At 39.7% G+C, this 14,283-nt stretch overlaps 1 protein-coding gene across 1 annotated transcript in view; it reads right to left on the bottom strand.

The window, feature by feature from the left end:
- ACAN (aggrecan) overlaps positions 1–14,283 on the bottom strand; it is a 74,966-nt gene that overhangs the window by 40,057 nt on the left and 20,626 nt on the right. Inside the window, exons 2-3 of the mRNA XM_075273256.1 lie at positions 2,968–3,044; positions 2,085–2,468 (exon numbers count right to left, since the gene is read on the bottom strand). Of these exons, the coding sequence (XP_075129357.1) occupies positions 2,085–2,468; positions 2,968–3,037 (454 nt within the window). The 5' untranslated portion in view covers positions 3,038–3,044. The remainder of the gene's footprint in view (positions 1–2,084; positions 2,469–2,967; positions 3,045–14,283) is intronic.

Below are 14,283 nucleotides of genomic sequence, written 5' to 3'. Positions count from 1 at the left end.
TCACTTGCCGATCCTGGCTGGGCCGGGATCGGCAAGTGACACCACGGGGCCCACAGAGGCTATCATTATACTCGGGGGTCTTTGCAAACCCCCGAGTATAATGATCGGCGGACCGGAGAGGTAAGCTAACATAAAAAACAGTGCTACTTACCTCTCCACGATCCTGCCAGGCCTCCGTCATTTGTGTCTGACGTCTCTGACGTCACATGACCCAGGCCAGCTTCCCGGGTCATGTGACGTCTGACGTCATTAAAACTGGACAAGAGCGGCAGCCGACAGGAACGGTTAAGCAACTGTCTCTGTTCTTTTAATGATTTTAATCCCCCGGGTCTCCGATTATTATACTCTGGGGTCTTTTCAGACCCCAGAGTATAATAAATGTTTATAGGTGTCCACAGTGGGACATATGGGGACACTATAGGGGTTAATACTGTGTGTAGGGGACACTATAGGGGTTAATACTGTGTGTGCATTGGACACTATAGGGGTTAATAATACTGTGTGCATTGGACACTATAGGGGTTAATACTGTGTGTGCAGGGGACACTATAGGGGATAATACTGTGTGCATTGGACACTATAGGGGTTAATACTGTGTGTGCATTGGACACTATAGGGGTTAATACTGTGTGCATTGGACACTATAGGGATTAATACTGTGTGCATTGGACACTATAGGGGTTAATACTGTGTGCATTGGACACTAGGGGTTAATACTGTGTGTGCAGGGGACACTATTGGGGATAATACTGTGTGTGCAGGGGACACTATAGGGGTTAATACTGTGTGTGCAGGGGACACTATTGGGATAATACTGTGTGTGCAGGGGACACTATTGGGATAATACTGTGTGTGCAGGGGACACTATGGGGAATAATACTGTGTGCATTGGAAACTATAGGGGTTAATACTGTGTGTGCAGGGGACACTATAGGGGTTAATACTGTGTGTGCAGGGGACACTATAGGGGTTAATACTGTGTGTGCAGGGGACACTATTGGGATAATACTGTGTGTGCAGGGGACACTATTGGGATAATACTGTGTGCAGGGGACACTATAAGGGTTAATACTGTGTGCATTGGACACTATAGGGGTTAATACTGTGTGTGCAGGGGACACTATTGGGGATAATACTGTGTGCAGGGGCCACTAATGGACATAATACTGTGTGCAGGGCTTACTAAGGGACATAATAGAGTGCGGAGGAGGGGGTCAGTCGAGGTCTTCGGCATCGGTTTGGGGAGGGGGGCCCCATGTCAAAAGTTCACCACGGGGCCCCGCCATTCCTAGTTACGCCACTGGGCTAGATGGTTAATAAAAATACAATTGATGGTTATAATTAATCTAAATATAAGTTTTAGGGTTATTAGTCTGACTATAAATTATAGGAAATCAATTTTTCAGAAATAAGAGGTTGATCCAGGGATTTATTCTAAATGCCAAAATTAGAATTGTGAGGGTATTATTCCCCAAATATGGCGTAGCTGAGGCTGACATAGGGTGGGTTCACATCTGCACCTGGTCTCTGCTTTGCAGGTTTCCGTCTTCTGCCAGAGAAACTGGACTTGAGACGGAAACAGGCAGTCAGTTTTCAAACCCATACATTTGAATAGGTTAGCAAAGTGTCCGCCCATGAGTACCCGTGAGCGTCTTCTGCCTCCCCGCGCCGAAACCGTTTTTTTTTAACCGGACACAAAGTCGGAAATGCAGGACTTTGTGTCTGGTTAAAATAAAAATTGAGACCAGAAGACGCTCATGGATGCTCACAGGCGGACACTGACTACCAGGTTTCCATCTCCTGTCCAGTTTCTCAGGCAGAAGACAGAAACCCACAAAACGGAGACTGGGCGCAGGTGTGAACCCGCCCATATTGAGGTTTTTTATCTTCCTCTGGATCAACATTTTTGGAATATAGGTTGAACATGGTGGACCAAAGTCTTTATACAACCTTTATTAAACCTTATTAGCTAACTAAGTTGTATTACTCATCTATTTACTATGCTACACTTAATTATTATTTTTATCTTATGAGTTCACATAAGGAAGTATACATAACAGGTTGTAGGACTCAAAATAATTTACCTTTCACATTGACCTGTACTGTGTCTTGACTGTCCTCGATTCCGTGCATGACTTCACAACGATAGATTCCTGAATCACTGGACAACAGGTTAGCAATTTCCAAACTGACATCAGTAGGGATGAGAGGATAATTTGGCAATGAGATACGTCCTTTGTAGGCTTCATTCACACGAATTTGACCATCAGTGGCTACCAGTAGGACTGTCTCTCGTCCTTTGTTATGTCTGCTCCATTTGATCCTGGGTGTTAAGGGGGCTGTTGAGGGGGCCACAGTCACATGTTCCAATGCATTGATGAAGTAGCAGGGGATGGTAAGTGAATGTCCTAGCTGATAGTTCAGTGGAGCTTCTGCTGGTATACTCACACTCAATGAGTGAGCATGGTCTGAAAATTGAGTTTTAAGAAATAAAATTTAAAACGTATTAAATCATACAATATACATATCACAGTGTAGTTGTTGATAATATTTTATTACCGGTAACAAGAATACATTTTACTTAACTTTTGCTACATGACCTTCTAATATGCTATAATATATAGAATGTTTTCTAAGAGGGCAGGGGCCCATGGATGACTCAGTCACTGAAGTACATAATAAAATGTTGATGTATTTTGCCTGTTAGTATAAGCCTCCCCACAGGATGCAATGGAACTGAAACATGCTCAATGGCGTGAAAGGATAGATCACATCGAAGTGTGTAGACGTTTGTTTATGTAATAAAAATATCCACACAAACATCCTGAGAACGGGTTTGGGGAATAATTGGTAGTTTTATTCAGTTATTTTTATCACATATATATTCAAACACTTCAAAAACATGTTTATATAAATGTGAAAAAGTAATATTATTATTGATGTATAAAATAGAAAAAAATGACTCACCAGAAACCTCCTCTGATATTGCTGCAGCAATGACACGCAAACACACGAACACTAATAATAAAGTGGTCATAGTTTACCTGGTAAAGTAAAAAAAGGACTAAGTCATATAAAAAGCAAATAAATATAAGCAAATAATAGGATATGCTTTAAAAGCTTAATATAAGTAACTCCCACTTCTGGCACCCATGTCTAGCTTCATAACTAGTGTCCCCTGACCAATAACCTGTCTGACATCCAGCAGCCATCTAACCGATAGTCCTATACTGTAGACAGGTGGGGGTCCTAGACGCGGGATCGAAATCTTTTAGATATTTATGGTATAGCCTGTGGATTTGCTAATAATGTTAAATGTATGAGATGGAAATGCCTCTTTAACATTGGTACCTCAGTGCATAGTTACCAAGAATCCAACTGAAAAGTGGATGGGGTTTGGGTAAAGTTACTCCTAAAATGGGCAGATTGGGGTTTTTCCTGTGCCAGAAAGAGGGGTTGGTCATGGCTGGGTTGATGACAGGGCTAAAGTGTCCTACAATTTCATTGGCAAGTATGTCAGGGCCATTTGAAAGAGAACTTCTGGCTGCATTGTTGACATATGATCCATAGTATTGGATGGATTGCATGTATTTTTATGGTTTACCGGCAGCACAGCCCATAGTAATATAAATTTGCTCTGCAGAAATCAGATTTGCCTAATTTTTCATTCTATATGCACTGGGAATATACAGTACTCCATACAGTGGAACCCCATATACAGTGGAACCCCAGATTTTCCTCTAAATGTTGGGATTGCCACTTTTCGCCTTTAGGAAGATATGAGATGATATGCAGAGGCCATAGGCCAGGGTCACCACTGTCTGGAGAATGGTCATCAAAACAGACAAGGCCGTTAAATGCAGGTAAGGGCGGTTTCACACCTACACCCGGTCTCCACTTTGTGGGTTTCCATCTTCTGCCGACAGGAAACGGAAACCTGGTAGTCAGTGTCTGTCCGTGAGCACCTGTGAGCGAATTCTGGTCTTCGCGGTGCAACGTTTTTTTTTTAACCAGACACAAAGTCCTGCATGTCCAACTTTGTGTCCAGTTAAAAAAAACTTGGTTTCTCCGCGGAGACCAGAAGACACTCACGGGCACTCACGGGCAGGCACTTTGCAAACCCATTCAAATGAATGGGTTTGAAAAGTGACTGCCGGTTTCCGTCTCCTGTCCAGTTTCTTGACGGAAACCTGCAAAGCGGAGACCAGGTGCAGGTGTGAACCTGCCCTAATATATTGTAGAATCCAACGAATTCTACTAAATTAAAAGCCATAGGGCACACACCTAGCGGGTATAGAACCAGAACACAATGTTAAGGTCAAATACAATTTTATTGGTAAAGATAAAATTGTATTCAATTGCAACCTCGTGTTCCAGTTCTATACCTGCAAGGTGTGCACCCTCTGGCTTTTGGTCCAGTGGAATTCGTTGGATTCTACAATATAGTACCAGAATTTTGATATTGATGACCTATGCAGATAGGTCGTCAATATCAGATTAATGAGGGTTCGGTCATCTAACACCACTACCAACAACAACAGTCAACTGCTGATACTAGTATTATATAGTGGACTGAGCTAGAAGGTTCCGTCTACTATGTAGTGTCCCATTCACTTGAATAAGAACTGAGCTGCAGTAACCATCAAAATCAAAAGCCTAGACAATCCCTTTAACAAGTCATACATGTTCCTATTCCTGCAGTACTCTTTAGGAAGGGCTAATACCCTATTAGCAGTTAACTGAGAAAAAAAACTAGAAAACTGTGATAACATTTAGCATTCAAACAGACAATTTTTAATGCCCCCTAGCAGGCCCGTGCAACAGACTTTGATTAAATTTCTGAAAATGTGGCCTAAATTTAGCTTTTTCCATTTCTAAGAACTAAAATGGAAGCTTTTAGAATCTTTATTAAATGCAATTAATGAAGAAAACAGCTGGATTCTTTTCAAAGTAATCTGCCCATCATGAAAATCAGACTTTTAGAATTATAAATGAATAAAACCATAAAAGAAATCATAAATATGCAATAAAAATCCACAAACAACCAAGCAATTAATAAAGACCATCCTATTCTAGATAGGGATAGCATGCAGTGTTGTTATCCAAAAAGATGAAGATGTGAAGTTCTGGGAGAACTAATGGGTATGCAGTATCCCATAGCAACCAATCAGCAGTTCATTTCGATAAATCATTCATTGATATGTATGATAATGTCAACTTGTGTTAAAAGCAATCGTCATTGAAAACATGTAATAAATCTTCTTGCTTGGTTACAATCCTAAAATTATCTGATTCTTTTATTACCATTATAAACAATTGTTTATTCTTCATAATGTGACTGACGCATTACTTTAGGCATTACGGCGCCATTTCTGGAATACATATTTGTCAATAAGCCATCACAGTACATTTTATAAGGATGTGGAATGAAAATGACAGATTCTGGATATTAAACTGGGGTATAGAATAAACCAATACATTTCTGGTTTTACAATCCCAGATTTTACAGATTGGCAGTTTATGCAATCCTAATAATAACCCACAAAGGCCAACAATAACTGTACGTGTCTTACATCACCCAGCTGACATTCTCGTAGGGTTTTATGGATGGCTTTGAATATGTGGATAAAAGAATACTTTAAGACCGGATATTGTATTACGGTAAGAATATGTAGCTACTGTACTGTAAAAATGATGTTCCCATTTGTGCCAGGTTATCTCTAGGGTTTGGGTTCCCGTTCTTCAGGTCCACTTGGAGACCCATAAAAATTAAACCCTATTTGCTTAAAAAGCGGTTACCCTCTGAATATAGACTATGGGGTCTGTGGTGTTTCTGGCGGGTTTACGCCCCAAATCACCCAAGAGAAAAGTCGGGTTTGCAGGACTGAGAGAAAAGTCTTGTTTGCAGGAGTTTTATCTCTGCGTTTTTTAGGCAGAAAAGTGGACGGAGTCCCTGATTTGTCACATAATGCTAGTGTGACCATAGCCTTACAGGTGTGTTTGAAAAGTTATTTTACGAATAGGAAATCCAAGGATTATAGTTTTTTTAATAATGGTAAGCAACTGAAATACTACAACATGTTGGACACGTGGTCTTCTGGTCTTACCAGAGATCACAAAACTAATAAGCTAATTAGGTATATAAATAAACAAATAAAAAATATCTGTGAATGGTAAAGTACAGTATAGTAGATATTGTGTATTCTGTAGTGAGTACACTTATTAGAAAGAGTGTAATGAAATGTGAAAAAATGTGAATGTGAAAGTGCAAATGTAAATTTTAGTAAACCAGTGGCTCTAAAGTTATCCCTAGCAATGCTCTAAGAAAGTATTATCAGGGAGAGTTCACCTTGTACAAACTATGCATTGCCATTATGTACAGATATAGCAGCTGCCAAAAGGGGGATATTACTTCAAATAGATGTAGCTCCCAGTTTTATACCATCAGTGGTTTTGGTGTCATATGAAAGGTAAATCTATGTTTTCATATGCTACCAAAATTTTAGTTATAGCCAAAAAACCCCCATAAAATTACCCATTTTTCCCCTTTTTGCAACTACTGCATCTGTACATACTAGCAATACACAGTGTGCACAGTGCAGACCCTCCACTGCATTGCTTAGTTCTAACATTACAAGAGACAACTTTAGAGCCTTTTTTCTACAGGAAGCAAAATAATAAAGTACATAAATATAATAAAGTATATTACAAAAATGTTAACCAAGTATCTCCCAATACAATAGTAAATAAAAGGTGAAATGATACAGTACACTTTAAGGAACACTCCATGATAAATCAGCCTTGTGTCCTCTCTAAGACTTGCCATACCCATTAGATAAGCTTTGTCTAACAGCTATTCTTCTGACCCACCAAGCCCACTTACCTCTGGCCAAGCCCATTTTTAATAGGCAGAGCTAATAAGCGAGTGATAGGTGGCTTAGCTATTCTTAGAATAAAAGGATCACATATTATTAAAGTCCAATCACCCAAACCTTCTCTCTACTGACATCTGCCATTCCCCATGGGAGTGTTCCAAACATATTAGATGATCAACAGATTCAGACAACAATCGACCTTAAGATAGATAGATAGATAGATAGATAGATAGATAGATAGGAGACAGATAGATAGATAGATAGATAGATAGATAGATAGATAGATAGATAGATACTGTAGATAGATAGATAGATAGATAGATAGATAGATAGATAGATAGATAGATAGATAGATAGATACTGTAGATAGATAGATAGATAGATAGATAGATACTGTAGATAGATAGATAGATAGATAGATAGATAGATAGATAGATAGATAGATAGATAGATAGATAGATGTCTAACTTTGGTGGAAAGAACATAGACTGTCTACATAACTGTATACAACTACCCAGAAGATTGCAAAAGCTGTGAAATATCTGGTGACAGTCCACATGACATTTTGACTCCAAGGCCGTTCAGCCATTAGTAATCTCATGGGTTTGTCCCATCGATATCAATTTTCTTCAAACATCCAATTTCTTTAAATTTTTTCCACCGAAGATTCTTATAATTTTAAAGAAATACACAGAAACAAGACCACAGAATCAAATCAGACATAACTACGAGGCAGCAAACACTTGCCCAGTAGAAGTCTTTTCAGGATGACATGTCAACTCTCTTCTCAGTTTTAGTTTTACCTTCCTCATAAAATAACAAATGTGGTGAATCTTTCTAAGAATGTTCTTTTGTGTTATTCCTCCTTAAAAACACCTGATGAATAATAATGATGATGATAAATAGACAGCTATGATTTGCCTTGCCAACGAGGTGTGTATAATGTATAAATATCTCCAGGTGAGTGTTTTTATCATGTTTTTTTCTTCCCTTTCTAATGGAGTTTGATTGTGATATTTTAGACAAGAGTCTTTTTGGTCATTTTAAGAAATGCCTCAATAAACACCATACCATCACATGTTACGCTAGGTTCACACCTGCGTTCGTCACTCCATTCTGTGGTTTCCATCCTCTGCATGCAAGAAGACAGAAAGCACAGACCGGGTCCGGCTGTGAGCGCCGGTAAGCGTTTTATGCTCTCCGCCGCAAAACCGTTTTTTTAAAATCTGGACACAGAGTACTGCATGTTCGACTCTGTGTCTGGATTAAAAAACTCGGTTTCACGGCGGAGAGCATAAAACGCTCACCGCCGCTCACGGCCAGACAGCTTTCTCACCCATTCAATTGAATGGGTGAGAAAGACTCCTGCAGGTTTCTGTATCCTGCCTCTGTTTTGTGCAGGAAACGGAAACCTGCAGAACGGAGACCGGGCGTAAATGTGAATGAGCCTTTACTTTTAGGGGAAAAAATGTCACTAACCAAAAATATCGTGCATGTACACATTTTACATACTATTGTCTAGATTTTAAGTGAATGCATTTTAGCTTATAAAAGACGTAAAAACCTGGACACTAAAGGTCGACCTTAGGGTGCATTCATACGGAGTAAACGCGCCGCGCAATGTGGCGTGTTTACGGCGCGTGTACGCCGCGTTTTTTTATGGTGCGGCGTACGCGCGCCATAAACGCGCCACATTGCGCGGCGCGTTTACTCCGTGTGAATGCACCCTAACTCTACAAAGTCATCAGCAGGATACAGGCCAGGCTTCTGCAGGATACAGACCAGGCTTCTGCAGCAGTTTATAGCAAACAAATTGGGCATAGTATAAATGTTGGTCTGATGAAGAATCTGCATTTATAATTTTCTGGTTACCTGTCTTTATTTTAGACAGAGTCCATATTCCAGATTCCATTCCAAGGGTTGGGCATAGTATAACTGATGGTCTGATGACAGTTTAGCGAAGAATCTGCATTTATGATTTTCTGGTTACCTGTCTTTATTTTAGACAGATTCCATAACTACTGTATATTTTTGAGCTGAATGAAGAAGCCATCTTTTATTTTACAAGCAATTTTATGTAATCTGTGTCTGTCGTACAGTTAAGTTAAATGATTTTTACCATGAATATTTTAAATTTCCACACAATTAAAAGTTAAACATTTTTGCAAATATAAATAATTAAGTATTTTGCAGATTTGTAAAGATTTTCTCTAACCATCTTAGTGGTGATAGCCTTTGGTCTTGATCAGTTGCTAATGATACAACCATGAATCCCAGAGCTTTCTAAGGTCTGCCTGATAACCTGTCCACATTAAGGCAATCATGGCTGGGGTTCTGACCAGTACAAGACCAGAAAGAAAGGTACCACATTCCTGGTCGTATCCATTGACAACCAATCAAACTAAAAGACCGTCACCACTAAGATAATTAGAGAAGACATTTAAAACTTTAAAATTAAAAAAAAAAATTGAATTACTTTTATTTTAAACAATGTTTAATTAATACACATAAGGGCGGGTTCACACCTGCGCCCGGCCTCTGCCAGAGAAGCTGGACAGGAGACGGAAACTGGTAGTCAGTTTTCAAATCCATTCACTTGAATGGGTTTTGCAAAGTGACTACCCGTGGGCATTTTGTGCCTCTCTGAAACAGTTTTTTTTTTTTTTAACTGGATGAAAAGTCGGACATGCAGAACTTTGTGTCCGGTTAAAAAAACGGTTTCGCCACGGAGAGGCACAAGATGCTCACGGACAGACACTGACTGCAGAGTTTCCGTCTTCTGTCAAATTTCTCGGATAGAAGACGGAAACCCACAAAGCAGAGACCGGGAGCAGGTGTGAACCCGCCCTTAGTCTAATGTTAGCCAAACCTGCTGACATCAGTGATGTGTATGGGAGCCTCTCTGTTCTCAGCAAATAAAGATTGGGCATGTTGAATTTTAATACCCAATTCTATTGTTCTGGGAGGATGTAAGCCGAAGGTGTCCGGAAGACCTTCCCTTGCCGCTTTCCATTTGGCACACATGCATGCTCAGACAAATGTTTATTAAAGGGTTAAAGAGTTCAAGAAAGAGCTATTGTAAGTACATGGCCATCTTCAGCTATGTTGACCCCTGTGAACATAACATAAGAGTATAGGAACAAGATTGATAGTGAACTACGATTACTCAGTGGTTAGCGCTGGAGTTCTGGGTTCGAATCCAACCAAGGACAACATCTGCATGGAGTTTGTATATTCTCCCCGTGTTTGTGTGGGTTTCCGCCCATACTCCACAGACATACTGATAGGGATTTATGATATATATTTATATAGTATATATATATTGATAGTAAACTACATTTACCTGATACTTTATGTTCTGAGTGGAATAAAAAGGGCTCATTTCTCAATCTGACATTTTTGACCCATATGATGTCATATTCGCAGGACAATATATTTCTGCCTTCTGACCCTACAATCAAAATCTAGAAAGCCTATAAAACTGATTTATTTCATCGAACATCAAGTAGAAACTTTTATAAGAAAATAAGTGTAAAGAAAATGAATATGATATTTTTGCAGCTGTAGAGCAAAGAAAATTGTGCTCCGTGTGTTCCAAAGCAAGTCTCTGAAAGAGAAGCCCTGTGTGCATTTGATCTTGGCATCCTGTGTGCCAGAATAAGTTTAGCTGGCTGCCTCAAACAATGCGGTCTTTTGAAATTCACTCAGGGCGAGATGTGGCAATGTTGGGTAAATCAATGATTACCACTAAGCTCTTGCAATTGCACTTTTCTGTTTATTTTTAGTAGAACATCTCTCAATAATAGAATATATTTGTAGTCTTGCGCTTGTAAATAGCTAGATTTTTTTTTCCACAATACAAGAAGCTCTAAAAGATTCTATGGAGTAAATGAATATAATTCTTACAAGAACGGTGACTGTATCATTTTACTGTAGATATGACGATCAAGGGGGGAGGGGATTTCTTATTTGATTTGTGCTTGTTTTGTGGCCTTACAAATTTGCAAATTATAGAATTATAACTTAGGTTAACTTTCATTGCTCTTACCACATTTAAACAATGACACGAACAATTGACAGGGCTTAGTGGGAAGACGTGTGTCTAACAAGATGATAACAAATTTGTTATGTACAAATTAGTACAAATAGGAGGTTTGCATTCTCTTTTCTTGCTTCATGAGCATATAATGGTAACAGAAAGTCCATGAAGTAAAACTCCGTGAACTTTCTGTTTAAAGCGCTGCGGGAAAATCATCCCGAGGGGCCTTAGCCTAAAGGAGTTTTTCCAGGCAAATGATCCTCAGGATAAGTTATCAATATCATATCGGCGGGATTATTCTCATCAATTGCTATAAAGGGAGCATAACAAGAAGTACACTCCATGTCCACAAACATGTACTTTGCCAGCTAGCACATTGACCCATTATTCAATATCACCCCTTCTCTCTGTGGCTAGGGCTCACAGGAAAATATTGGGTACCGTATATCATCCATGTGCCATAAGTGCCAGTGTCAATATGAACCTGTAGATGCATATATTTCTGCATGTAGACTAATATTTTTGCATTGATTTGCTTTATAGTATTTGTTTCTTAGATTTTAACTATTTTTTATTTTACGCAAAAATGTTACATTTTTTTAAACAGCTTGTCCAGTTAGTGAGCCCATTTCAATAATTCCATTGGGCTTTCACCAATTTTACACCTTCCCTAATGTACCTGTCATGATTCCGTGTCAAAGAACCTACTAAGTTACATTAGTAGACTTTCAAATCTCACAGTTTGTCTAGTTTTAAAGGGGTTTTCCCTCTATAGACACTGATGGGTAGGGATCTGACCACTGTTACACTTACTGATCAGGAGAATGGGGTCTGCAAGTGCCTCTAAGTGTCCATTCATTTCTATGGAACTTCCAGGATGGTTTCCCACCAACCCATAGAAGTGAATGCAGCAGTGTCCACTTATGCGAACCACCACTCCATTCACATAGGGCACAGATCCATGTCATAAAGAAGATAACCCATTAGGTATATAACTATATAATAAATTTAGCCATTTTCACGTGGCCTTTCACAGACACCCTTTGATGTATCAATGCAAACACCTACTTTTAGAGCTTCCAGCCTACAGGTACAGCCTAGGAGAAAATCATTATAAATGTATAGAACTTTATTATCTGTGCAACCAGAGACACATCCACACAAGAAATTTTGACAAATATCCGGTGATTTTCTTTTATATATTGTAGATACTTTATTCTATCTTTTTTCTCTCTACATAAATAGAGCACTAGTTGCACCTACTCACAATATCCTGGCAGGAGCAATGCTTTGCCTTATCATCTTGTAGCTTTGCAATACTAGATAATTAACTTGATGTTTAATTGACCTTTTCTTGTTTTCTTTGCTTCTGCTTTGAAGTATAGAAACCAATTAACTATACAGTACCATGTATTGTGGAACTAATACCTACTCCATAGATCATATCTCTGCATCTCTTGTTGTAGCTGTATATTAGATATTGGTTTATGTATTTTATTACAAATTATTTATTACACACATAGATATACATGTACCTCACACGCATTATATTTTAGATTCCTTTTGCTCTATGTGGGTGCTGTACTACCACCAAAAGACAAATGATCCTTGTAATAGAGGTTACATTTATATAAACGCATCTGAAAGAAAACCTTAGATGAGAAAAAGACACCTAGAGGTCATCATCAGAGAAGTGACGGGCAGGAAGGCGGAAAGGATGTATCAGGAAGTATTATGCTGCCATTAGGTAGTAGGAAGTTAGTATAACATTTCACATTATGGTTCAGAAGCCATGACACATGGGAGTTCAATCATTTCTATACAGAATACAGGATGTGAACACACAGCTCTGCTTCCCATCAAACTCAGTTCCCTTGATAAGAAGCAAATCCAGATGGTCTACAACAATAACATTGTCTTTTCTTTTATTTGAAATATACATGGTGTAGTAACCTGTAATGTAGTAACCTGTCATGTAGTAACCTGTGTCTAGCCATTATAGGATACAACTCTACGTATTCCATGTCAGAACTAAATTACAGATTGAAATATATATGATAACTTAATAAGGACTTGCCACTAAGTCGAAAAGATCTCATCAAGCATCATCTGATAGGTGCTGTCACCCTGACAATTTTGGTGTTTTGTTTATCCAAATCATTCATCCATACCAAGGATATAAGCCCATTTGGTGTTGATGTGAATTAGGGTATATTATCTAAGTGGGCAGTAGCACACAGAGGCCCCACTCCCAGAAAGTCATAGTGTTACTGCCCACTTGTCTAGTATCTCTGTACCCCTCCTTGATTTCCTGTTGCTCCAGTTCAGACACTACTTAGGCTTCAGCTGGTTTATACGTCCTGTGATCCAAATCACACACAAAATACTTGGAATTGCCCATGCAGCCAATCACTGGTGTCAACAGACACCAGGAATTAAAGAATGATAGGGGCCTGGGCAGAGTCTGAATTGTAGCTTTGTGGTATCAATGAATTGATGAGAGGTTTTTTTTTAAAGTTAAGATCCCCATTCTAAGCCCTTTTAGGTATACCGTATTTTTCGGACTATAAGACGCACTGGACTATAAGACGCACCTAGGTTTTAGAGGAGGAAAATAGGGAAAAAAATTTTGAAGCAAAAACTGGTAAAATATTTAATATATGGGAGTTGTAGTTTTGCAACAGCTGCAAGGCCACATTGACAGGTGACCCTGCAGCTGTACGGGGACGCATAGAGCGTTTTTTTTGCGGGGCCAGCTGTAATTTTTAGTTATACCATTTTGGGGGATATCTATTGCTTAGATCACCTTGTATTGAAAAAAAAACAGGAGGTGATTTAGAACTTTTATTTATTTCATATTTTTAAAGCTTTTTTTTTTTTTTTACTATTTTCTTCCCCCCCCGGGGCTTGAGCCTGCGGTCACTTGATCGCAAGTCCCATAGACGGCAATACAACTGTATTGCCGTCTATGGGACATTCTGTCTATTAGTATTACGGCTGGTCATAGAGACCAGCCGCAATACTAATATAGCCGTGACAGGCCGGGGAGCCTCATTAGGCTCCCGGCTGTCACCCGAACAGGTCGGCTCCTGCGATATCGCCGCGCAGGAGCCGGCCTGCAACTCTACATGTACGGGGCCGGTGGGGACCGGCCCCGGGGGAGAAGAGGCCACGGATACTGACCCGGCATCCGCTGTACTACGATCCTCTGCCCTGCATGAAGCCCTGCCCTGCAGGGCAGAGGAGCGCAGCGATGTCTCAGGCCCCGGCACCTGTAATGGCGTCTATCACTTGCCGGCTTCCGCCTCTCTATTACAGCGGATGCCAGGCGCCACCTTCAGACTATAAGACGCACCCTTCTTTTCCCCA

The sequence above is a fragment of the Leptodactylus fuscus genome, chromosome 5 (genome assembly GCF_031893055.1).
Source record: "Leptodactylus fuscus isolate aLepFus1 chromosome 5, aLepFus1.hap2, whole genome shotgun sequence".
Classification (NCBI taxonomy): domain Eukaryota; kingdom Metazoa; phylum Chordata; class Amphibia; order Anura; family Leptodactylidae; genus Leptodactylus; species Leptodactylus fuscus.
The sequence above is the reverse complement of the archived record's forward strand: the minus strand, read 5'-3'. Positions and strand labels throughout refer to the sequence as shown.